The sequence below is a fragment of the Mastigoproctus giganteus genome, chromosome 7 (assembly GCF_048544385.1).
Source record: "Mastigoproctus giganteus isolate SK-2022 chromosome 7, ASM4854438v1, whole genome shotgun sequence".
Classification (NCBI taxonomy): Eukaryota; Metazoa; Arthropoda; class Arachnida; order Uropygi; family Thelyphonidae; genus Mastigoproctus; species Mastigoproctus giganteus.
Window position 1 is genome coordinate 226,370,747 of NC_143581.1, and position 26,318 is coordinate 226,397,064.

Genomic DNA, 26,318 nt, shown 5'->3' on the forward strand with positions numbered 1-26,318 from the left:
CACTCTGCAACACCTTATGAAGTTCATGCCAAGACATAAAGGTAAACTGCAGCCATTATCAACCCACTGCAGGATGGAAGCCTCCTCAACAATTCATGTTGAGAGAAAGGGACCATAATCTGCCACGCTGGTCCAGTGCGGGTTGGCAGATCGACCGTATTCAGCAGTCAGGAGCTTGAACCCCGGTCTACTCAAGGAGCGTGTGCTACTGCACTTCCGCCCTGACCACTCGGCTACGGAGGCCTTTGCCAAGAATATATGTGCTGCATTACGTGCAAAAATGTGGCACCACGTGATATTAGGTAAATGTTGCTAATGTCAACTTAGTATAAACAATGCATCCTTTCTTACTTGCTTGTCCCAGTAGGCACGGATTCTACTATAATTATCTTTATAAAAATGGTATTGCTGTTAAAACTGATGCCATCAGTGTAGTACTAAGCAGAATGTCTGATATAGCACAACAGGCAATACGAGTATATTTGCATCACACGTACCACACCAATAAGGAATTGTCAAAACCATCAGTTAGAGCCGTCAAATGGAAGAAATTTCTGGTGTGTGTAGTTAAACATTCTAATTCATTTATAGGCCAACTATTTTATATACATTCAACCTCCTAATACCAGAGGGAAATTCAAAAGGATGATGCAAGACTTAACGAATTTCTTTCGAATATTATAATCACTTGAACCTCATGATCCTGTAACAGAAAATTGTAAACCGGAATATTAAAAACAAATAAATGTGCACGACTAATGTACGTTCCCACATTTCTTTGATCAGTAATACTCCCTATCTCTACACCTTTTGTCTATTTTGGAACGCTCTTTAATTCCATCAGAAAAGAAAGTGAAGAGTGTAAAGCAGCAGTTCCCAAAATGGACTCCAAGGATCCCTAGGTTTCTTGAATATCGGTCAGGAAGCCACCAAAAAAAAATGTGTAGTGGAGATGAATGCTTTATACAGCACAGGCACATGTAACGCAGTGCACAGAAATATGCTCAAAGCACGGAGAAACCGTGCATAATTTCAAGAGGAGTTCTTGGAATCAATCAGATTCTCTTGGCCAAACACATCTTGAAAGAAGAGAAAATTTCAGGAGAAAGAATATGATATGATAAATGTGTACTCAAAAATGACTGAGTATAACGATATGCATTTTATTCCCTTTCGGATCTATTTAATCCTGTGAGAATAATTTCTAGGAATTAGCATGATTAATAAGGAAATGCACTTCATCGGGAGATGGCTATATATATGAACTTTAGGAACGGCTGGTATAGACAATTATATACCGTATTTTCAATTCCGCATCTTCCTGGAACAAAATTAGGAGTCTCAAGATCCTAATGTGGAAGATAGTGTGTGTGTGTGAAACAGTCTCAAATTTAAACTCCTGGACAATCTCCGGGTGTTGTCTGAAATTCAGGGGAAGAGGCATTATCCTGCTGAAGAATAATCACTACTTGAAAAAGTACAGTTTTTGCATATTATCACGGAATTTTCGGTTAACTTTCAGTGTATCACTGAAAGTTATTACGGTACTGCTCCAATCAGTCTCTCAGGACAATGTTCATCTGCATCAGAGAGAGAGAGATCATTTCTGAAAAATTTAAACCTGCAGACGTATTTCGTTTTTCAACATTGTGTGTGTGTGTGTGTGTGTGTGTGTGTGTGTGTGTGTGTGTGTGTGTGTGTGTGTGTGTGTGTGTGTGTGTGTGTGTGTGTGTGTGTGTGTGTGTTTCCTCAGTGTAGTAAAGAAACTTCCAGTAATATCTGCATGCTGTTTGCTATAAAAAATTGAACTTTTTCGGAACAAACTTCAGATGAATTTCCTTCATATGCAGATAAATTTTCATTTCTGATCATGTAATTACAAAAACTAAAAAAAAAAAATACATTTATAGAGATAACGATGAGTTTAAAAAAAAAAAAAAAAGAAAGAAAAGAAAACCGAATTCAATCGGTGACCCTAATTACTGCTGGGACTTGTCAAACCCGAGAAGTCATTTATACTACTATCACATGACCAAATGACGTCATTTTATTGCTAGGTGTGTCTCGAAGTATCTACGACAGAGGCGGAGCTCAATTAAATAGATGCCCACGAAGGTTTGTCAAATCTGTGCCAGTTTTGGTGTAGTTTTATAGAAGGGACAAAAGGGCAGAGGTTATCTGGTCCATTTGCGAACATTAATCTGTGCTTGCGTATCAGGCATACTATCTACGCTGTATCTAAGCTCAGAGCGAGTTTTACCGATTTGTCGGCGCAAATCCGACAAAGTGGAGACTTTCCATGAACACTCAATTTGGAATAGTTGTTCACCGATGACGTCACAACGGATGGATACGTTGACTTGTTTAAAGTCTTGTTTAAGTCTAGTATACCCCGCCGTATATTTTTCTCCTTTTATTATAATTAAAAGTTGTGTATTTCGTGGGGAAGCTCTTTTGTACCTTGACAGCAACCGATGGTGCATTTGCCAACACCATTGCATTTGCTTTGTCGGTATAATTTGGAGCGGTAGTTCATTAGAGTGGGTCTCGCTGACTTTGCTTTTTAGAACCCCCCCCCCTCTCATCCCTCTTTTTTTGGGCTTACACTTAATGCATCGCTTTGCCACTTGCTTTTATTTCTGAGGCTGAAATTCGCTGTTTGTTTGCAAGGGTTAGTCTTGAATGGGTCTATCTGGGTTGAAATTATAACAAGCAAGGTCGCAGTAAATACCTCCAGTGTGACGTAACGAAACGCTCGTATATTAATCTCTTCTTTAATATCATTTTGAGAGGAATTGTGGTGCTAAAAATAATATGTTACAGATAAGAGGTCGCAATTAACAAAAATCGGAGTGTCTTAAACGATCCAACTGGTCACAACTGCAGTGGGTGCTAAGTAGCTACCGGTATGTCCCAACACAAAAAGAGTTCCCCAGAACGTTTGTTATTTATAACAAAAGGCAAGTCCCTACAAACAAACACACACCAATCATAAAGATACCACTGCACAGTCTGGTGACAATTTGATTTGGCTGCGACAGTTCAAAATTTCCGTTTTACCCTTCACATCCTACAATATATACAACAGGGCCTTTGAACCTTTTGTGGACGTATGGCGCCTTTTAAAACAGTTAAAAGCGTTTCTTGGGACCTAATCACTGCATTTTGCAAGATTGTTCACACACAGCACTCACTTCTCGTCTCCAGTCATAATTCAAACTAGAAATGGCACACAAGTTTGCCATTCCCAAGAGAGGGGCAAATGAAGATTCATTGCGTGCTGCTGCTTTCGGAAGTTCGTGTGAAACATCTAACTTCAGGACTTTTCCAAGCTTACCGAGATGAATGCAGACACTCGTAATGTGCTATATTAAGTCTTTGGGCAATTTCCCAACTTGTAATTTTGAGATTCCTTTCATCAAATTTCGTAGCCATTTAGTATCAAGTGAATTGGATAAATCAAAGTCTCCAAACATGGTTTTCTTCAGTTTCGGATATTCAATGCGTCGCCTCCATCAACACTGTATCAATAGCTTTTAAACATTTCGAATCGAGTCGAGAGAGCGTGCAAAGGACGCTCTCTCGATATATGGACACACACATTCATGTTCAAAGGAGGAGCCAATCTTCTGTTTTCGCTAATTTTTCAGTTCAATCTCTCAATTAAGAGAAACATAAATATGACTTTCAAACTTTTGATTTTAAGATGAGTGAACGCACTTTTTTCAAGACTTAAAGAAAAGGACACCTTTCTTTCCAGCCTAGTATATTTTAAAACATGATAGTACGGAATTATCAGAGACCCTAGCTTAATATAAAATACAGAAATCTAGCAACTGTTTAAGGTCTAGTTTCCCCATCAGCACTGATGAAATCATTTATTTCTCGTGCAGTGCTCGACTGGTTCCAAACACGAATCTTAGGATTTTTCCACCTAGAAATTTAGATTTGCGGCTCTCGAACAGATAAATCATCTGAATACTCGAACACACTAGAGACGAAATAAACTGATGCATCATGATTTGAGCTGCTATCACATTAATAGAGAAGACACCAATTTAGAAAATTCTCTTATGATACTTAACTGGCCGATTTTTAAAATACTGTATTTATTTGGTATCTGATGCTTAACAAAATTACTAGAACTTTATAGACGCCAAAATTTCCTGAGACTTTTTTTTTTGTTCTGCAGATCCTAGATTTTTGAATTAATAAATTCTCTCTCGGTATGATGTCTACCAACAAGTAATGCATATTCAGCACCGTTGCAGTCATTAAACCCTCTTAAGCACATCAGTCAAATGATGCATATTTAAAATAGTTATTACAGTTCCAAAAAAAAAAAAAAAATCTGGGGTCTTCAGGCGCTAATTAACTGAGAAAGTTCCAGTCTGCAAACAAATGTAAAAAATAAATAAACAATATTAAGTAGGAGTTTAATAGCACAAAAATGTCTCTAGAACGATCCAAAGTTGCTCATGCATTAGTTAAAAGTTCCGTAAATTTTCTCAAGAGCTATGAATCCCCTTTCGTCGCAGACGGTGACAAAAAGGAATAACTTAAGAAATCTCTGATCCTCGATTTCTTTATTAAAAAAATTATAAAATAGAAAATCAATTACAAAATTATGTTCTCCTAATAATGCTTTCACGTTACTTTTATTTATCATTAGAATTCTGTGGAACTTTTTTTGATACAAAGGATTTTTTCCCCCACATCTATTATTTACCTGAATGGAAAACCAAACAAAATAAGCACGATTTAAAAAAAATTAGTAACAGAAGAAATTACCAGAATAACCTCTACCACAGAACTGCTATTGTAAGATGATTAGGGGGAATCGGCGGTGATTTAAAATCCATCATGCTTCACTAACCAGAGGATGGGTAAGCGGTTGCTTCTGACATCGGCAGTATCACCTCCAAAGCTCCCACCGGCAAGAAAGCATACGTTCCGTACATCTAATTAATCACTTTGGAGTTCTAAGTAAATATTTTGTCTTACGAGCCCTCCCATCCCCGACTCTCATTATACAAGTGTTTACAACAAGTTTCCTCTTGAGTAGGTGCTTGTGGCTGCCTTCCCCTACAGAAAACATGGACTCGCCACCCCAGTAGGACATGAGTGTTTGGTACGTTGCTTAGCAACGGAACAAGGCACTGTTTGCTTCTATTCCCACACTATTGCATGTTCTTTTTAGGTCTTTTTTTTATTGGTGTTGTTACATCTTAGTTTCAGCTCAGTAGAATAAATTACTGGTAAAAGACAGAAGCAGAAATCCCCCCATTCGAACACCACCCACCCACCCGAATGCAATAAAATAGCATTTAGCATTTGATATAGCTAAAGAAGAACTGACGATAGAGATGCGACAAACCTCATTATCGACACCGCGAATGCGCTTGAAGGCTCAAGTCTCGATTATTAGTGTGCAGAGTGAAAGAGCTCTTTTCTAAGCAAGAAAGGCAATCAAAGGTTTATTTCTTGCTTAGGAATAGAATATGTCAGTTCTAACCAACTTCAATCTAAATGGTTGCATCCATGAAGTGCTCATTTTAACTTTGAAAATTCCGAATAATTTATTCACTAGACACACCCACCCACTTCCAGTATCAAAGATGCGCCCTTAAAGACATAACCATAAATATTACGTGAGTGGAGTGTACGCTGCTATTTGTAGGATGCTACACACACACGCCGTTTAAATATTCATTTCATTGCCGTCGATTATCTTCGATATTCAGAGGATAAATAAATAATCACTGCCATGAATAGAAGGCTCCACCTGAAAGTGCTTGGCTTCGAGTGGAAAAAAACCGTTGTTAATAATTGACTGTCCGTCTTACTTTGGTTCATCTAGATAGTCGGAACAACTTTATTACTGGAATTTACCATGTTTTCTAGAAAGTGCAGTTTAAAATCCTTTAACTAAAGATAACTATCTATAAGGAAATCAGCTACATAACCTCTGGCCTGTACGTTCAGTGTCCTCTACTAAGAATACTAAACTGAATTTTCAAAGAGAATCTGAAATATGTTGCTGATGTGTACGATGCTTGGTGCTGAACAGAGAATAACCGGTCTTCACACGAATGACTCATGTTTGGTCAGAGGCGGGTGATCCAGTGCACGCGACAGCGAAAGTGTATGTGTGTGTGGGGGAGGGGGGGGTCGGACCACATTGTGACTGGAAGAAGGTCATTTGACGACACTTCAAGGAATAGAGGCCATCTGGCATTATCGAATGAAGAAAATATACACCTGACACAAATGGTTCAGACCTGTTCTGTGATTGTCATGCTCAGATGACTGATAGAAAATGAATGCTAAAACGTACGGTACTAAATATTTCGGAATTCGAATGGGGGAAAACTTCAGCCTTTTAAATTTAATTTAATATATAAATTAAATGGATGGAGGAGTCTGTCTGCTTATTAACTCGATGTCCGGGAGGCAGTGCTGCCGAGTTTGAGAATTACACCCATTAGCATCCTCGGTGAGTTCGTTCACCATTTGTCACTTGTCTGAAAGGTCTGGGTTCGAATCCAGTCAAAACTCAGAGGAATCCCCAGTCGTGGCGGCTACAGTTAACTGATTTCATATGTAGGGTTCCCCATGAGCAGAAGCGGACGTAGACCAGCTGCCAGCAAGTGGCACCCTAGGCGATCCACGCGCCCGCTCCCCCAAACCCCAAGGGCAAATGTAGGATGAGATTTCTTGGCACCCTCGGAAACTGCTTAGCTAGTCTGTATATAGATTTCTGCCAGAGGAAACACTACATCCGAGACCTTGACATCTCAGATCGACTAACGATCAATCGATCTGAAGAAAAAAATGCATAGCCTTTGAAACATTAGAGACTATAGAACAGAACAAGTAAACAAACCATATATACAACACAGGTGCAGAACACAACAGGAAACCGTCACATTCAGCATTCCTAACGTCCAAGTACAACTAGATACTTTATACCCGGAATGCCAATACTCCGTAAAAGAAAATTTAAGCAAATTCCAATTGAAACACCAGAGGTAAATGAGTATAGATAACTGTTTACGACGGATCACATTGCTACGCAAGAAACATTGTATTTTTCTGAAAGTCCTTCGTCTAAATATAAATTTCTAAGAAGTATAAGTGATCCTTCGGGTAAATGCCTATTCCAGTCATTTAGAGCACCGATGCACAACTTCTCCCCGGAGACGTAATTATAAATTCTGCGGCCTCCTTGCTCTTTAGCAACTATATCATACCAGCTATTGAGTTCCCTGACTCTTTGCACCACTCCCCCGCCATTCGCTCTAAAGAATCATGGTAGAGGAGAATTGATAAAGATGTCACTATAAAAAAATGAAAGGAATTAATCCCAAATACAAAGATCGCAATTATCCGGAAATATAGAGAAAGGTTGTTCTAGAGAACAGGAAAGAGATAAATGAAGAACAAAATTAGTCGGTGAATTTGAAGTTGAATCATGAAATGTGCTGGATGGTTGATGAATGTGTCCGTACTACTTGGAAAAGAAGAAGTAGAATTTAGAGGAACACTGTTCATGTAAATACCTGTAGAAATGGCACGCAACAGAAACATTGAATGTTCATTTTGTTAATTTTTAATGACCAATGCGGTACCGGTTTATATATACGGATGATTAGGGCAATAATTGCGCTTGCAACCCTACAAACGCAAATATTATCCTAATCCTTTACGATGAGCGGTTACAGGAATCACGGGTTGTACATCAGTTAGAAAGAACCTAATACATGAGCCAATAAAATCGACAACTTGTTCTAGAAGATGGAGCAGCTCCTAGATTGAATTCTTTGCTTAGCCGTTCATGAATCTTAATGTTTTTGGTTATTGAAATGGATCCTCAGTTGGTGGAACATCACAGCACTCTTTGGTGAAGTTGAATTATGTGAAAACTTTTAAACACACATCACTAATCTCCCCCCACCACACACACACACACACACACACATACACACAGTGGTCCGTAACAATGCAACTGCATTAGTATAGCTTCAGTTTTTACCTCCCATTTGGTTCCAATGTACTAAATATTTTATGATATCCGATTAGGGATACTCCTGATGGCGAGTATGCCCAACTTAATTGCCCTAATCTACGAGCAGGAACAATATGTAAATGCTTGGAAAATTAAGATAAACTACCCCAAAACAGCAGTAAACACGTGTTACCTTGTGAACGCGTTGCCTACAGTTAATGACCAGGCAACAGCACTCGCTGATATGCACTGCATGAAAGCGAGAATGGAATGGACACTGAATATCCTTCACGCTAATGTAAGCGCTTTACTAGTGGATTTACGACTTTCTGACTCTCTTACTTTTTATGCCCTGCTCTGTTCTTATTTCTGTTCTTTCCATCCATCACGCGTCCCTTACATGACCTTGATTCTGTCTCCTGCGGATCAATCATAATCTAACAAATATTACACATTAATAATAGATGTTTTGCGCATGACGTGCACAGCTCACTCTATTCGAAGCACCCTGTTTTAGTTGCTATGGGAACCTAACATTTATTAAATATACCCGTCTACCCTAGAACTAACACCTAAAAGTGTCATGACGTCATTTGACGTAATCAAAATTCTATAAGGTATATGGCCATCCCAATTATGTCTAATTTTCGTTTATTTTCACATTTTTTCGACTTAATGAAATTTTTATAAGTACGATGCTACAGAAAAATGAAGAAATCACATATGCTGGCTTTACCTTTCAAAAAATTTATATGAAAGCGACAAATATATAGCTGAGGGAGATACAGAAAAGAGAATTAACTTTCAGAAGGTGGACCCATTTCCTTTATTTGTTCGGCACTAACAATAAAGCCAAAAAATGCTAAAAAGGAACAAGAAATCTCTCCATCCTCCCTATAAATGTATTACTGCTCTTTCTGGAATACAATTTGCTCCTACATATTCTGAAAAAAGGCCTTATATAATCAGAATGCTGTTTGATATACTGATTTCAAAGGACTTTGGTAATCAGTAGCTTTAAACTTAATTGGATTTTTACACTGTATCCTTCCTTTTACAGTTTTCTATATAAGGATGTTTAAGAAGAATTTAAATACTTAATGAAAAGTAATAAAAATTAAGTGTCCTTATTCAAAGATGCAAAGTTGCGAGGGCCATGAAAAAGCAGCGGTAGATATCTGAATTAGTGATAACTAAGAGAATGTTAGTTAACCGAGCCCTTTCTTGGCAATATACGGTTGACATGAGGTGTAGCAACAAAGTTCCGGACTGGTGCTATTGCAGTCATATTCAACGAGTTTGAAAATAAACAGAAGTGGTGTGCTGAAGTTCAAACTTCCTCCAACAGATGGTACTGGTACCAGCGCGTTTTTATGGTATAAGCGGCTCAAAGACGGACGCAAAGAAGTTCGCGATGACCCAAGAAACCTCTTGAAAGGAGGACAGAGTTGCAGAAGTAGTTCAGGAAGTTATCGCAAGAGATCAACGTTTGCCCCTCAGAATGACTGCTGATAAGTTGGATATGAATAAGGACACAATTCATGAAATTCTGCATGAAGATTAAGAGAAAAGAATGTCTGTGCAAAATTTGTGTCTCAGCCTACAGATGAGCAGAAGCAAACAAGAGCGTCATCAGCAAAGACTTCATTCAGACTTGTCAATAAAATCCTAATTTCCTCGACTGTATTTTCACTGGAGATGAGTGTTGGGAGTTTCAGTAAGACCCAGAGACGAAGCATCAGAACATGTAGTACACTTCAGAATCATCACCAAGGCCCAAAAATTTCGTTTACAAAAGTCCAGAATCAAGACGATGTTGAGCATGTTTTTCGACAAACAGAGTGTGATTCGCAAGGAATTTTTACCTGAAGGGAGAATCAATACTGCGCTCTACTTAAAGGTGCTTCAAAGACTATTGAAGCGCATTTCCCGAGTGAGGTCACAATTTGGAGAGAAATGCAGCTGGTTCTCGTTGCACAACAATGCTCCCACCCATTTCGCACTTGTTATGAAGACATTTCTTACGAAACATCATTGTACAGATCAATCACCCATCCTGCTCTCCTGGCCTAGCATCAACGGTCTTCTTCCTCTTTCTCAGGGTGAAAACTGCTCTCAAAGGAATGAGATTTCGGGATGTTAAGGACATAAAGTAACCGCCGAACTGAACATCATCTCACTGGATGCCTTTCAGAAACTTTTAGAACAATGTAATAAGTGCATTCAATCAGGTGGTGATTACTTTGAATAAAAATAAAACAAATTTTGAGCTCCTTCACTTTGTGTTCTTTTTATTGAACTAGTCAGGAAACTTTAATGTCACACCGCGTATATCGCAACGAGAATTCCTCAGCATCCAGAAATTCATGATTTTTTTCTAACGGCTTTTTTTTCTTCTTCTGAGCAACTCAACCATTAATTTTCGACAAATTAACTTACCTTAGAATAGTATTCTCACTTTTGGGTGGAAAGGGGTGCTCTTAAAACTTCCCAAATCCTAGACATTCCTCTTTTAGTGTTGCATCATTTCGCTCATGTTATTATAGTGCTGTTGCATGTCTTTTCAATAGATATTTCTACAGCACTTTCTTCAGATGAGAAATCTGTAACAATTCCACTTTCTTTTAAACCTGTTATCTCAACAGCTGTAGCCACAAAACATTCATTCCCGATTCATCTCTAGCATTGACTGCTTGTCCCTTCCATTTATACTCTCTAGAGTAATCTTAATCTATCTCTATATATATTCCTAGAAAGCAAAATACAGTATTCGGAAATGTTAATCTAACGTGATAATTTTATTTCGATTCCTCTATTGAGCGACTATGGCAAAGTTGCACAGATGTAGAGATGATCCATTTGTTTCATGAATAAGAAACAAGTATTCATCTCAGTGCTGTACAGCGATGAACTACACACAGTTGTATTTATTAAGAGACAAGGCATTTAAGCTCATGAAGCATCAGTATACTGAGTCGGTAAACTGCATGTATATAGCTTGTTTGATGGGCGAAAAGCCCAAGTTTCCGGGAGATAAGCTCATGCAACCCTCGCTCGAGATGACGATCTCATTCAGATTCAACCAAATCGTTGGAATGAATTACCTGACGCTTACTTTTAGCCATTCTAATACTAATAGTAACTTGAACTCGACATGAAAAAGTCCATAAAAATTCATCCTGATGGGATTCGAACTCAGAGTTTTCCTCACGGTACGGAAGGACAGTTATACGAATTTAAAAAGTCCTCAACGGGGTGAGTAAAATCTTCATGGACCTGCTACATGGCAGAACCATAAGGACTTTTCTCTAGCATACGTCATTCTGGAAAAGTAGTTCATACAACAGACCAAACCATGAAGTCCTAGACAAAGACTGTCCACTAAAAATATTTCGCTTTTATCGGAAGTTTTGCTTATTGCATACGTAACTTGGTACACAGGAGATTGGAGTCAAGTTACCATGGAAGTGCGTTGCCGTGGGTGCATTCATAAGACGGCAATGTTATCTCCATATTCATTACTGAATAAAGTTTTAAGTCAATACATTTTCATGTAAGAGAACGTATACAAAAGCACATTTTCACAAGCACCTTTTTGGATTTTCTATCGTCATCATAAGTTCTCTGCCACATGATAGGTCTATGAGCAGTTTTCTAGGACAGAGGTCATAGGAATTACAAGAATTTCGTAGTGAAAATGCTTCAAATATAATTTTCACGACGGCATTATAAAAGACAAAGGTCAAAGCTGACGAGCATGTTAGGTGGTTGTTTCAGTAATTCTGAAAAGCCGAAAGCGGTACCTTGAACAATTACTGGAGGAACAATTTTGAGCTGAAGAGAATCCAGAAGTTATTTGATTGTGTTGATACAACCTAGACTAGCTGTCGACGTCAATGACGTTCACCAAACCGGTTTCTTACTTCTCCATGGGCCTATACACACAGGTGTATTTAGGGAAATAGCCACACTTTGTACCACTCAATAAGTTGTTAAAGGGGGGGGGTCCTGCAAGGGAAGCAATTTACAATTAAAAATCCAAGAAGAGCTCTCAACCTATCAGTTCTTAATCCCAATGTATGTCACTGTTTATATTTATACCATGATATAGCAAGAATTCACTGCCAGCGACTTAAAGTGTCTTAAATGTCACTATTATCCAATTCACTTCTGCAGCGGAAACACAAAATAAATTCGTAGTTATCTCATAATTTGTCTGTACAAACGGGTTCCCGGTGGACAATGATGAAGAAGATGAACTTCCAAAGAATGTCCCGAACCTTTGAAATAGTTACGAAGTGAACACAGAGATGTGACACCTTAGGGAGTCACATGCAATTCGTTTATCCTACTAATGTACAGTCCCTATCGTAGTAATTCGATAAATTGGTCCACGAGGTGCTGCAGGTATTAACGACTGTGATCGTAGAATTCAGAGTTCAGTCTGTGGAGACTCCCCTAAGTGGTTTAAGCAAAGTCTTTCTTGAAGTTCACAAAACTTTATATGTAACTAAATAGATCCTACAGTCTACTAATGACGAAATATAAACTGTAAGGGGTATTTTTAAGAAGTTGCTAAAACAAGGAAAACTATTCATTAAACAGTTTAGGTATTATACTTCGAGTTATATGGAAATGTATGCACATCCTGGACGGGAGGAACATTCTTCTAAACAAAATCCACACTTTGTAATGTATGCTCAACATTTGTTCAGTTTCCTCTGAACTATTTTAAGAACACCAACTTCCACTTTCTTCAGGTGTTTGTCCCTTAATTTCATATCATAAACGACAGCCTTTAAGTTCTCCAAGACTGGAGAACTTAAAGCACCAACCTTAAAGCAAAAATACCAACCCTAAAATTAAACAATAGATCTAGTTTAAATCGTCTAGTCCGCTAGATCTTAATCTATATTAAATTTAGGGAAGACTATTTTCACGTGAAAAGGTTTATAGGTTTATTTTTGTAGTTTTTAGACATATATTACGCACATATAGCACAATAACTTGATTAATAAATTGCTATTCTGGATCAGCTGTGTTATCGCAGCATCGGTCCAAGAATGAATTAAATTAATTTTAAACAACTGATTTAGTAAGTTATTGTACTACATGTGGGTAATATATTTAAGAATTGAACAAAATTTAACTTTTCGAATAGTGTCCTCCCTTCAATTTACATTTAAATTTGTATATAACTGTAAAATTTTCCCCACAGATCACTGTTTATCATTACATCAAACTATCCTCACTGGCTAAAAAATTAGAAACCTTTTGCAATTGGCCTCAAGAGATAATTAAACGTACGGCATGGAAATGTAAGTTGTCACAATGTATGATCACAATTTCCTTGGTATCAGATAAATACTGTACGCTATCCTGTGCGTTCTTGGTCAATCCGGTTATGGAGAAGACAAGTGATCTTTCCAATTTTCAGATAGGTGTTATTGTTTGAGAACGTTCAGCTGAGTCACAATTGAGAAAACAATGGAAATCACTGGTTTGTCGATAGCAACCATCTCAAAAGTACGCAATGCGTGGAGGGCGAAAAGCAGAAAGCAGCTCTAAAAGAAAGAAATGCGACAGAAACTCGGTACAGCAAGAACGAGACATCAGGAATTTAACGCAAATTATGCATCGGGATAGAAGGTCCAGTGTGCAACATATGATAAAAAAAAAAAAAAAAAAAAAAGAAAGAAAGAAATACCCATTTCCACCCAAACAATGCGGCGGAAGTTGAATAATCTGGGATTTAGGTCATGTGCCTATACAAAAGCCACTTCTTTCTGTAAAATATCGAAACATTCGACTGGAGTTATGCCACCAATGGCGAGACTGAACTATTGGAACTGTAGAAGAAGATCATGTGATCTGTCGAGCCTTGATTTCTGCATTAATGGAAGGGTGAAAATGTGGCATGAACCTCATGAAGCCATGCATCCCGACTGTCTCGTGTCCACCAACCACTCAAGCGGCTGGAGGTGGTATCATGGTATGGTATGTTCTGTTGATATGGACTGAGTCCGATCATACCGTTCGAAGGTGGTGTTAACTTCAATGAATATACGTCTGTCGTATCAAACCAACCCCTGCAGTGCTTCATTTATAGCCGAATTGCGATGAATTCTTTCAAAACGATAACACAACTATCCAACTTACAAAAATTGTATCTGAATAGTTCAAGAAACATTCTCAAGATTTGCGATATCTACCCTGTCCGACTAATTCTCTAGTTCTGTATCCGAGTAAGAATGTCTGGGACAGGTTGGAAAGGGCAGTTCTTTACTGATCACAATATACTGGATAGTGAATAACGTTCTCTAATTTTTTTGGCCAATGGGTGTAAAATTGGCCAAAAAAAAAAGCATAAATATTTAATAGCTTTTCACCTTTCCTAATGCTACTAACACGCACCCGAAGTGTAAAGCGAAATCTCTGTGGCATATTCCAGTTAATTTTTCAAATCATTCATCTACAACCAAGTTATAACAAATAGTGGTATTTCATTTAAGTGTAACCGATCCTGTATGGATAGCATTTGTAAATTTTGATGTAAACTGCATAAGATGCTAATATTAATATTACATTGGTGTGCAAAACGTAAGGACCAACACTATTTCTAAAGGTTACAACCACAAAATCAAACGAAATAGCCTGTGGCAGTTCAGTAGAAAGCTGGTGCACATGCAAAAATTTGAAACGCGATGAGAGGGCTCACATAAACAGATAAAAGCAGAGTTCAGCAGTTATGTGCAAATTACCGAATGGTGAGTACGATTGCTACAGACGTTCGATTGGTTTCATACAGTGCTACAGACAACGAAATGGCCAGTAGACAACATCTGGATGACTTTACCCGGGGTCAAATAATTGGGAAGCTCGAGGAAGGTCGAAGTGCGAGGAGTGTGGCTGCAGAGTTCGGTATCGCCCACAGCATCGTTTCACGTGCGTGGTCGGCCTTCAGAATGACAGGTACAACTGTTCGGAGGACCAGTGGTGGCCGTCCACGAAAAACAACGCCCAATGATAACCGCTATATATTCCTACAGGCCAAGAGGGACCGACAGCAGACAGCGGGATTCATTGCAAACCAGCTGCTCAGGATATCGCGGTTTACTGTGGCCAGGCGACTCCAAAAAGGTGGATTGTTTGCCCGACGGCCAGTATGCTGTATCCCCTTAACACCTGCCCATCGGAGACACCGTTTACGGTGGTGCATCGAACACAAGAACTGGACAGCAGCGCAATGGGGTAAGGTACTCTTTACTGATGAGAGTAGATTCAGACTCAGCAGCGATTCTGGACGTCAGCTACTCTGGCGAGAGGTTGTAACTGTCTACCATAACTGTAACACCTTTTTTATGAATGGAAGAAAAAAGAAATCTAGATACAAATCAACTTCAAATGAACTATCGATAACACAAGTTACTGGGCCAGATAACCACAATATATCCAAATAGACTGCATACCATCTGATCCTCTAGAAGAGAGGTTCTCAACCTTTTCTGTTAACCCACAACTTAAAAAAAATTTGGAATGTTATTACACCATCATAATAATAAATTATGAATTATGTAAATGTTTTTATGTATTTATAATTACTTTTATTATTTGTTTCGTATGGGTTCGCGTACCATCTGGCACAATTAGGTGTATTACTAATGGTAAGCGTACCACAGGTTGAGAAGCTATATTCTAGAAAGTTCCTTACTGCTCACCTGTAATATATCAATATTTATATTACATAAGGATAGTAAGAAACTTTCTAAAGGATGTTGAGAGCTAAGCGCCAAAGCAACTAAGGCTACGAGGAGTTAATAAATTGTATTTAAATAGGACCGTCACAGAAATTACAAAAAATAAAAAAGGCATACTCATTAAAATTTGAACCTTTATCCAGTTTTGAAAAACAGCACTACCTGTCGGACACCATGCAAAAAAGGGGGGGGGGGCCTTAGATTCGAATCCCGCACGACCGAATAATTTTTATGGGTTTTTTTCGCACCATGGCAGAGCTACTTGAGTTGCGGGCGATAGTTCATGAGGTCACGACCAAATCCTCCCCTCCCAAAAAAATCATGATTTTTTTTAAGGCAAACTGACCATAGAATACACGCAATTTACAGACACAATACATTAACGTCTCACCGCTCTGGTTGCATTGGTCCAAAATCAAAAAAGCCATATCCTACTATATTCCCCTGAACTATATAGCGTGTCACATAGACCACCCTTTCTCTTTAAACTTATAGCCTGCTTCATCATTTGTAAATTTCATCACAATGTACTAACATGCGTTTCACACGGCTTCATTAACTCACTTAGGGTGGAATAAGTTTTAAATGATGTTGTAAACATGATTTAAATTAGTGCTTCATTAAGAGCATAATACTAAAACAATGTTTCAACATTATCTCTTGCTGTTAACGTGCCATCGATAACGACCAGAGGTGGATGGCTATTTTAACTGCTGAATCCCCATACCATGATTTTGGGTATCCCGCTCCCTAATTCAGGCTCGATTGCCTCTTTAAACGAGCACCATCACTGATCACTGGATCCAAAACAAAAACTAAAGATGACACGATACCATTCTTACCACAAGCAACTCTCTCTTTCCACCACTGACAACAATGGGACGGCATCAGCGTCAGACGAAGCAATAGATGGTGATAACGCAGTTCCACTTCTCGCAGTAGACTGCTAATCGTGTGCTCTCCGACACAAGCGCGGATAGGGTTGGAGTTATGATTTTGCAAATCTAGCGGATTGTGACAAATCCGTTTCCTAGTCAGCGAATCTGTCGTTCCTTCCGTTCTGACATTCTTCTGCACAGCCCTAGCGAAGGGTCCGAGTACCATACTGTATCCACTGTTACTAACAAAATCCGAAAGTTCGGGCGTCATGACCACACGAACGGCTATTTCCTAAGTTGACCTTCCAGCTTCTGACAACCCAACAATTCGGCTCCACTTTCAAAGTTCGTCGTCTGAACATAAAGTCATCTTTCGCGGGTTTCACTAACCATTTTATTTACCCGATAACGTTTACACACATTTTATAGTACCTTCAGATTCCTACGTCAAGGTGGTAATAAACACGTTATTGGACCCAATCAGCTGGACATGCTAATCGTTTGTGTCCATAGCTATTGGGCATAAAGAATTATTGGTTTTAGAGATATAATATTAGGGTTCCAGCAGGGCTGCATTTACCGGAGTGCCCCAAAGACACAGAGAGGATCTAGAACAAATGCAATTACTCCAGGAATCTCCACCTCCCCCCCCCCACCCAACAAAAAAAAAAATATTTTTTTAGGGTTTCCAAAAATATGTGTGCCAAGTACCGTATACCTAAATTAGGCATTGATTCCGTGGAAGATTTCGATTTTCATACAGTTCCGCGGACAAGAAAAGTTTGAAAGCGTTGTCCTAGGTATACCATAGAATAGATGTGCGGAAATTTGCCTTTAGCCAGTGGGGGTTAATTGGTGGAACGGACTTCCATCTTTTGTTGTGGAAGTTGATAGCCTAAATAAATTTAAGGCTGAGTTGGACAGGCATTTGAAACGAATGAAGAAGTGAAATGGGAGATTTTTTTTTTTTTTTTTTTTTTGGTTGATGCTGCATAAGCTTGCTTTCTTGCATCGTATGCCTCTACTAATGCTAATTTTGTAGATCTCTCTAAAAATATGGATTTATCCCATGATTTTGAGATAACTGGAGTATCCATTTCTTTCGTAAATAAAGTACCAAACGGGATGATTTCCCAGTAAAATCAAGCAACAGCAATTTTTATGGATGGCTTGACAGTTGAACATTTTCCCCTCAAGTTGGTGAGAATATCTGTCAGGTATGGACTGATGAATCTGAAAGAAGAGAAGTGAAAAGAATTGAACAAATAAATAGTTTCCTTTTTTTTCCCTGATTATATTAGCAAAGAAGGAATTCATTAAATGTGATCTTAGTTTCAGTTATCGAAAATTATTTCTATGAGCAATAAACATCACAAAAGTATGGTTTTTGAAAATACTTTTAGTTGCGATTATACACAAATGGGCACAGAGCCAAAATGGTTAGCGTTTCTCTGCAAAGCAGCAACTGAAGCCCTCTCTATAAGCGGGAAGTTCCAGGTGGCCGTATGCGAACTAGCAAGTGACATGAAAGACAAGCTGAAACCCACGGATACTTCTCTCCCTCAAGGCGTTATTCTTACTGCTATTCGTGAGAAGACCTTGAATTTCATTTCCAGGCTAACATGATCTTCTTCTTATCTAGAAAACTAGAATCTATTAAAGTAAACCTGATACCGGAGGGCGTTTCTATTATCATACTCCTTAAACAAAATTTGCACTCATTAAATTTTCTATTTTACATCGAACACCAAAAGGAATTGTGAAAAAAAAGAAAGTGCATGTGCAGACAGACAACACGCGCATTGCAATAATTATATGATCAGATAGATCATATGTAGTTTAATTATGAGTCAGGTAGATGCGAAGCTATATTCATTTGTTTTAAGGTATTCGTATCCTAAACCCATTAAAACATTTCGTGACTGGGTACCCAAATAAGGCGCGTGCGTTCTAAATGAGCAAGTACATTATCAATGGTTCCACCGCAGAAAGCAAACAAGAAATTTGGGAATACAAACAGGTAAAGGCAGCCACCCATAGAGTGGGGGAGTAGGAGGGGAAGGAGAGGAGGTTGGAGAACTTAGCGCGTGCATGCATGTTGAACAAAACGCAATGTGACACATCCCCGCGTTTCAGATGAACGCTCACTTTCACAACTGCAAGCGCACACCATTATTCTTCTTCCCCGGTTACGCGTTTTGGCACACCTCAATCTAACAAGCAGAATGCGTTCTCCATATAATACAATTTCTATCACAACATAGGGGCGAACTTCCCCTTCATTTGTTCTTTCTCATTTCTCTCTCTTTCTGCGTTCATCTAGGTCTTCTGCCGCCATAATGACGCCGAACCCGGTCGCCCTCTCATTAATGCAAGCCCCCCGGTTGGTGAATCACACGTGACTAACGCATTCAGTACAGTACACAGACGTGTGTTTAGTACCCCCGCTCAAAAAGACCAGGGGATGTGAATGGGGGGAGGGGGTTACGCCTGATTGTCCTACACGCAATCAGCTTCAAGAAACTAATGGTGAAAAAGTACAAAATAAACGACATCACATCAACACAGAGATGGGGGATAAAGTGCGAGAAGCCTTGGGCTTATCGATCTTTCTCTCTCTCTCCACCCCCAAACAAAAGCGCGTATTTAAATAATAGCCTCATAGCTGGTAGAAGTTAATTTTGCTGATGTGTCTGTTCGTAGCTTCCGATTTTCGAATTAACTGCATCTCACTACTTCTGCTGTCATAAGCACACACGGAAATTCTTAGGGGAAGTGGGGGTCGGCCATTGATTAGAAGTCTGCCAGTAAGAGGATTTCTTTTTTCTTTTTCTTTTTTTTAAATCTAAATCGTTTCGAGATACGCTGCACATTACTGACATTTGTAATTAGCATAATGAAAAGTAGAAAACACGCACCAGACATTGGGGACCTTCCCTTCTGGTAATTGAGACAATTATCAAGCCGAAGAATAATTAACCAACATGGCGTTATCTTTCTCTTTGAAACACGCACTAATTTTATTAACGAATCCCCCACAGTAAATGGGACGAGTTCAATCGTCATGGTTACAACGAAAGACTATCTGATACTCACACAAATATTCTTAGATTCAATCATCTTGAAATCTTCCTACCAGCCCGAAGCGCATCTTAGGTGTACGCTGCTAAAATCCAATTATATCTTATTGCAATGCAATACGATATAAACTGCCTCTATTCCATTTAGTTTATTTCTGTAACTCATGTGAACCATAAAATCTATCTAGCAGGAGTGGAAAATCATTCTTTGAATACACGGTATTTATTTGGCGGAGAGAAGCTTTTGAAGAAGAAAAAAATGGGAAGAGGGGGAAAACTCGCAATATTATAAACTACGTGACTCTATTCAGCCTCGGGCAACCAGATTCAGAAATCCCTTAGTGAAGAAATAGGGGGAGAAAAACAAACGTTGTGGGAGGCATACAGATAGACCCTTATCGTTCGATGTGTGCCATTGCTAGCCTATATTAACGGCCATCTGTAGAAGACTATCATCACTTCCCCAGGGCCCGGCAAATAACCGATGTGCAGCGAATCACTTCCAGCTTGTAGGCAGTCCTGTGAGGGGATGAGGCCAGGGGATAAAGCAACATGACAATAGATTAGAAAGGGGGAAGCACATCCTATTTGTGATAGTTCGATCGATGATACTGTATGGCGAATGACCCAGTCCATTTGGAACAAGCAATCTACAACGGAGGGGTGAGATTACTGCTGGGGATGCAGAATCTTCCTGACAACGCTGAAACGTATAGACAATCAATTTACAAGAAGGGAATGCCTGGAGGAAAGTTCCCCACAGCGATATGATAGTCCATTTTGAAGGGGAAAGAGTGGTTGTAAATCATGACTTTCACTTGCTCTCCTGATCTCATATAAACAACTCCATTGGCAGACGATATAAGCGGTTTAGTCTCGATCAGCGTAACACAGTAATCTTAAGGTGCTTGCCGAAACCGTTTACACAAAAAAACTAGGATCTGTTGTCAAACGAACTCAAAAAACAAGAAGTATAAATATTTTTAAAGAGAAATTCCCGGAAACTGAACCCTGTTGCCAAAAGAAAGATGTAAAAATGTATTAAAACACCAGTGATTAATCGCACATTTGTGAAAATCTTCAATTTCGCAATTATAGAATCTAATAACCTACTCAGACCTCGCATCAGACCATGATGCGAGGTTGAGTAGGACCAGGTCGTATTAGACCATGATACGACCATCCCATAAGGTGCAAGAATAATGTTCTCACCTTCTTCTCTCACCACAAATAAAGGGCGAAAGATAAAATACGCCTACGACAGTTCACAATGCCTTGAAGTGACTAACAGTCGGAGAATGTCGTTAATTATGTACTAGAAGGGCAATTTTAAGACTCCATAATTCTTGGAAGTTTCATAAATTCCTTAATAAAATAAAGCGACTTCATCTACCATAAAATCAGCGTTTATTTCGCTTCACAGATCTGCAAAGTCCGCTTTGAATTAATCCAATACGAACGGAATGGCTTATAATTAAAAAATTTAAAACATATTTGGAGCCAACAAAATCGCATCAATCATTTTCATAACTCACTGAACATATAATTAAGCAAGCTGCCCTTATTATTCTTCTTGTTATCCACCCAGACACAGCAGACGAAAGTCTCATTTAACCCCAGGTCCTATAGCTTTTCCACCCATATTTTTCTTTCTGTTAACACCAAAAACGCCCTTGTATGGGGAGGAGAAGCTAATGACAGATACAGAAAACGTACGTTATTAATGATTTTAAGCCACACAATGTCTCTCGCGTCGCAAGCTATTTTTCCGAGTAACCATGAACAAAATAACGTGAAAATACATCTACTGATGTTTGGAATGTATTTAGCAAGTTCTTTCGGTTGTAAATACTGGTTTATCAAGGGGATATCTGAAGGTTTTTTTACTACTTTTTTTTAAATCTTTGAAAATCACACATAATTGTATAATCATAAAACTAATTACATTTCTCACTTTTATAGAAATAAAAAATCATAATAACGGATTTCTCTTTATAATTTGATGGCAGAAAAATTATCCCTGATTATTAAGAAATACACCGTCCAGTAAAAACATTATGACCACTTAATATGACCACCTAATAGTAGCTATCTCTTGCCGAGAGTACTGCCACCACACGGCGAGACATGGACTCAATAAAGCCTCTGAACTTTGCAGGAGCTATGTTGTACCGCGCCAGGATTGCATCCGTAGATCTGACAGTTTCGTAGAAGATCTAAAGGCCAAATTTGTCGATCCACGTAATCCTAGAGACGTTCTATGGGATTCATATCCGGAAAACCACTCTCGAATATTACCAGCAACGTGGCAAAGCGCATTATCCTGCTGGAACACACCTGTGCCATCCAGGATAATAGTCACTATGAATGGGGTGTACCTGATCAGCCACAATAGACAGGTACGTTTAGCATTCAGAGTATCTAGAGTAAAGGTAAAAAAAAAAAGGTAAACTGCAGCTATTATCAACCCATTGCAGGACAAAAGCCTCCTCAACAATTCATGCTGAGGGAAATGGACCATAATCTGTCACGCTGGTCCAATGCGGGTTGGCAGATTGACCGTGTTTAGCAGTCAGGGACTTGAATCCCGATCTACTCAAAGAGTAGACTGTACTACTGCACTCCCGCTCCTGAACACTCGGCTACGGAGGCCGCTGGTCTAGGGATATGAGGGTTCAGAGCTTCTCAGGAAAACATCCCCCAGCCCAAAATATTACTGCCATCTGCCTGTTTCTGTTTGACCAGGCTATCGAAGTGGTTCCTTTCTGCAATTTGTCACCGTACCCTCCAACTGCTGTCCACACATCATAACAGGAAATGTTATTCATCGGAAAAGGTAATTTTTTTTCCAGTCGTTGATGGTCCAATGACAACGCTTTAGATGCAAACTTTATGTGTCATTGGCGATAGGTGGCTGTAAACATGGATACCTTGACCGGGCGCCTACTCCAATAACCCATACGGAAGAACGTTCGAGGGATCGTAGTCTTGCAAACACAGCTGGTCATCCCGTGGTTAAAGTCCACGGTCAGCCATTCCACCGTTTTCCGTCTATCGGCTAGCACAAGACAGAACATCCTACGTTCACCACGATCACTGATGGGGCATGGGTGCCTGCCACTGGCTCGACGAACTGCTCTATCCACTATCCAGTCACTCTTGAAACATCTTAACTACAGGCATTCCGCGAAAACCATTCACCAGTTCGTAGTTTCCGTAATACTGCCACCCTTCAACAGGTACCTGACAATCATCCCTTTTTTGAAGTCCATCAGATCATTTAATTTATTTTTATTTTTATTTATTTCATTATATATATTTTATTATTATTATTTTTTTTTTAATTGGTCTCCGTTCAGGAAGCTCAGGCGACCCTGACGGAGAATTGCCAGAGAATAATGGGCAGCCTGGCTACCTCCTAGTGGTGTGTGCGGGCAACGTGGGGTCCCATCAGGAATCCCGCGGCCAAATGCCAGGACACACAACAGAACCCAACACAATACTACACATTCAACACACTACACTTTTTCTGGCATTTACAGTGTTCTGTATTTCTTCACAGTGTACATATGGCGCAGGTGTGGGAAACCACAGGTGGCGCCCGACCCTAACACTATGCACACTATAGATCACCACCGTTGCCCATGTCGATCGAGTCATATGGACCGCATGCCATGAGAGTGTTATATCCTATATTAAACGCTATTTAAATTTAAAACTGAATTCGTCAGGTTCAAAAAGTTATCCATGAACTTTTTACCGCCTCGACCTGTTAGAAAACCAGTATGCTAAAAAACATAATAATACATTTTTAATTATTAATACCAAATAAAAATACCAAATTTATTTCCATTTCTTTCCGCTTGGTGGTAGAAAAATCTGTCGTTGATTTGATTATATCGTCTGGTTGCGAGCAATGTATGCAATTCTAATAGATATAAGAAGAACCAACAAGAAAACACGAACACTCAAAGTAAAATACGATAATGAATTCCTACTATTTCTTTACTGTATATAAGCAAGTTAAAAAGTAATTTCTTTAATAGTCATTTCACGAAATTATTTGCATGTTCTTTAATTACTTTCGCTGTAATTAGTGAAAACTATTTGCTGAACTTTCGTCGACTATAATTGCTCGCATATTCATAAATATGAAACCGTTCTGTCTTTTCTGAATTATCACAGTTGATATAATTTCCATTCTTGAATTAATTATCAGGTTACATTCTTGATAATGATTGTGGCACTGTTTAATTTATGCTGACGGTGAACAGAGAATAATTATAGCCTGCACGGTAAAAGTGGCAATCGATATTAGATACAGTCGCATGAAAACAAACGGCGAATTGTAGAATTAATTATTATAACTATTACAAAACGAGAAAAGTACACTCGATTTCAAAAAATAGTGGAGCAACATCAAAATATGATTATGGTCAAAATGTTTCTTTTTGTACAAAAATTGTACAAATTTGCTTAAAAACTATAATTCATTATTAATTATTTATATTATACATATAAATTATTTATAAAATATTAATACCAAATAATAATACAGAATTTATTTCCATTTCTTTCCGCTTGGTGGTAGATCTTTTAATATTATTCGATAAGAAACAAAAGTCGACAAATAATTGAAAAATTACATTAAACCGGTGTATTTCCTAAGAATTCAAAATAATAGTTGGAATAATGTACCATCGATGCTTTCTAATGAAAAATTAAAAAATATTTTAAACCAAATATAGGCATGTTAAGTCGTGTTTACATGACCATGATTAGCACTAAGATTTATGTTGTTCGTTTTGAACTATAAAAAGTGAACATCTTATTTCTATCGCACTGTAGTGTGGTATATTAAAAGATTTTTAAAAATATTTCACGCTAATGCGATGTCTGGCAGGAGACAAGATGAGATTAAAGGATTGAATGTTGATGAATTGGGGATATAAACTTTAACGTATCAAACAAAGTAATATATAAAGTCACTTATCGAGGATTAAAATAAGACAGATCGGCCATTTTTATGAAATATTAGTTCTTTGGGATATTTTAAGGAAAAAAAAAAGAAGTTTAGGAGCTATCACTGATGATTTAACACGAAATAATTTGCCATGGTGTACATTTATAGCGCGGGAAAACTTTCAATGATTTCAATTTAAAATAAAATTTAATTACATCAAACGTTAAACTGTTCAGCAACAGTTGTCCGAAAATAAAAGGAAAATTCTTATTAAGTAAAGAAATAGAAGGTTCGCAGAAATTTTGGTGTGCAAATGGGTTCCGAGAATGAACAGTTGAAAAGCATTGCTAGAGAGAAAAACTAATTTGTAGTATATTAAACTAATATTACATTTAATTTACGTGTTGAAAATTAATTGCATCAATCGGAATTCAGTTTATTTCTTACATTAGAAACAAAAAATGCCATCCAATATTTTTGGACGGAAAAAAATCTTTCCAATTTTGGTAATGTAATATAAATAAATTTTTTGTATGTTTGCTATTAATCATAAAAGTACTTGTTTACAGATATTTGTCATCCTTTGGCGGCAGCTTGACGCACATAGCAGTTAATTTTTTATGCAGTTTTTTTTTTCTTTTTTTTTTTTGTAGTATTACTTTGCCAAAAAGGAGCCGCCAGTACCGTCTCTGTCAAAACGTTTTCAATCCATAATTAATGATAGATATAAATAAAATATTAGATTATCCTAAATCTGTTTAGAGATGGCATAAGTTTAATTTCGAAATACTTCTAACAGAAAAAAGAAGGGGGAAAAAAGATGGGCTTTGTTACTCACTTTTGCATGTCCGGCATTCAACAGCAAGAAGAGGCCCGCTAGTAGCAGAAGGTTGTAAGACCTTGGCAACAACATTCTTGGTTGCTAAAATAAAATACAAAAAAAAATTCTATTATTAATCACATTAATGGACAATGACGAAAGAAACTGATATTGCTATCCGTTACAACAAAAACAGATATCACACCTAAAATAAAAGTAATCAATAACGTGCCATTGCAATCTGGAGAGCTGGTTGGATGTGGTTATTTTTATTTCGATCTTGAATAGTAAAGTGCAGTACGGTAGAGACGGGTTTGTCAAAAATTTTTTTGGCCACGCAACACCTTTGCAAATCTAAATCTACTACAGAATCCTATCTTTAAAAACGGCAATAAATTAAAAACAGTAATACATATGTACAATGTAATCACCACCCTCCCCACACCGGATGTAAAAGGCTAGGGCTCAAATCCTCAATGACGCGAAGAACATTTATGGTCTGTTTCACTCCGTGGATGCATAAGTCGGTCTCAGGTGAGGACAGAAAGATTTTCTGCCCCCCTCCACGAAAACTCAGAGTTTTTCGTCCAGCAAAACAGACAAACAGACCCACATCATACATGCAATTTATGGGCATAATACACGTGGATGGATGAGGCCGAATGGATAGGGTTTCGAATGGCCCTAATATGACAAATAATATATATATATATATATATATATATATATATATATATATTAATGGTACATTTTCAGAATCTGTGGGATTCTTTGCATAACTCCAAGGTTCCATGGTACACACTTTGAAATCC

At 38.3% G+C, this 26,318-nt stretch overlaps 1 protein-coding gene across 2 annotated transcripts in view; it reads right to left on the reverse strand.

The window, feature by feature from the left end:
* Positions 1-26,318, reverse strand: part of LOC150083734 (follistatin-related protein 5-like) — a 494,649-nt gene that overhangs the window by 406,418 nt on the left and 61,913 nt on the right. For both annotated transcript variants that reach the window (XM_090378180.1, XM_090378179.1), the window contains exon 2: positions 25,525-25,608. In XM_090378180.1, the coding sequence (XP_090234306.1) occupies positions 25,525-25,599 (75 nt within the window). In that variant the 5' untranslated portion in view covers positions 25,600-25,608. The remainder of the gene's footprint in view (positions 1-25,524; positions 25,609-26,318) is intronic.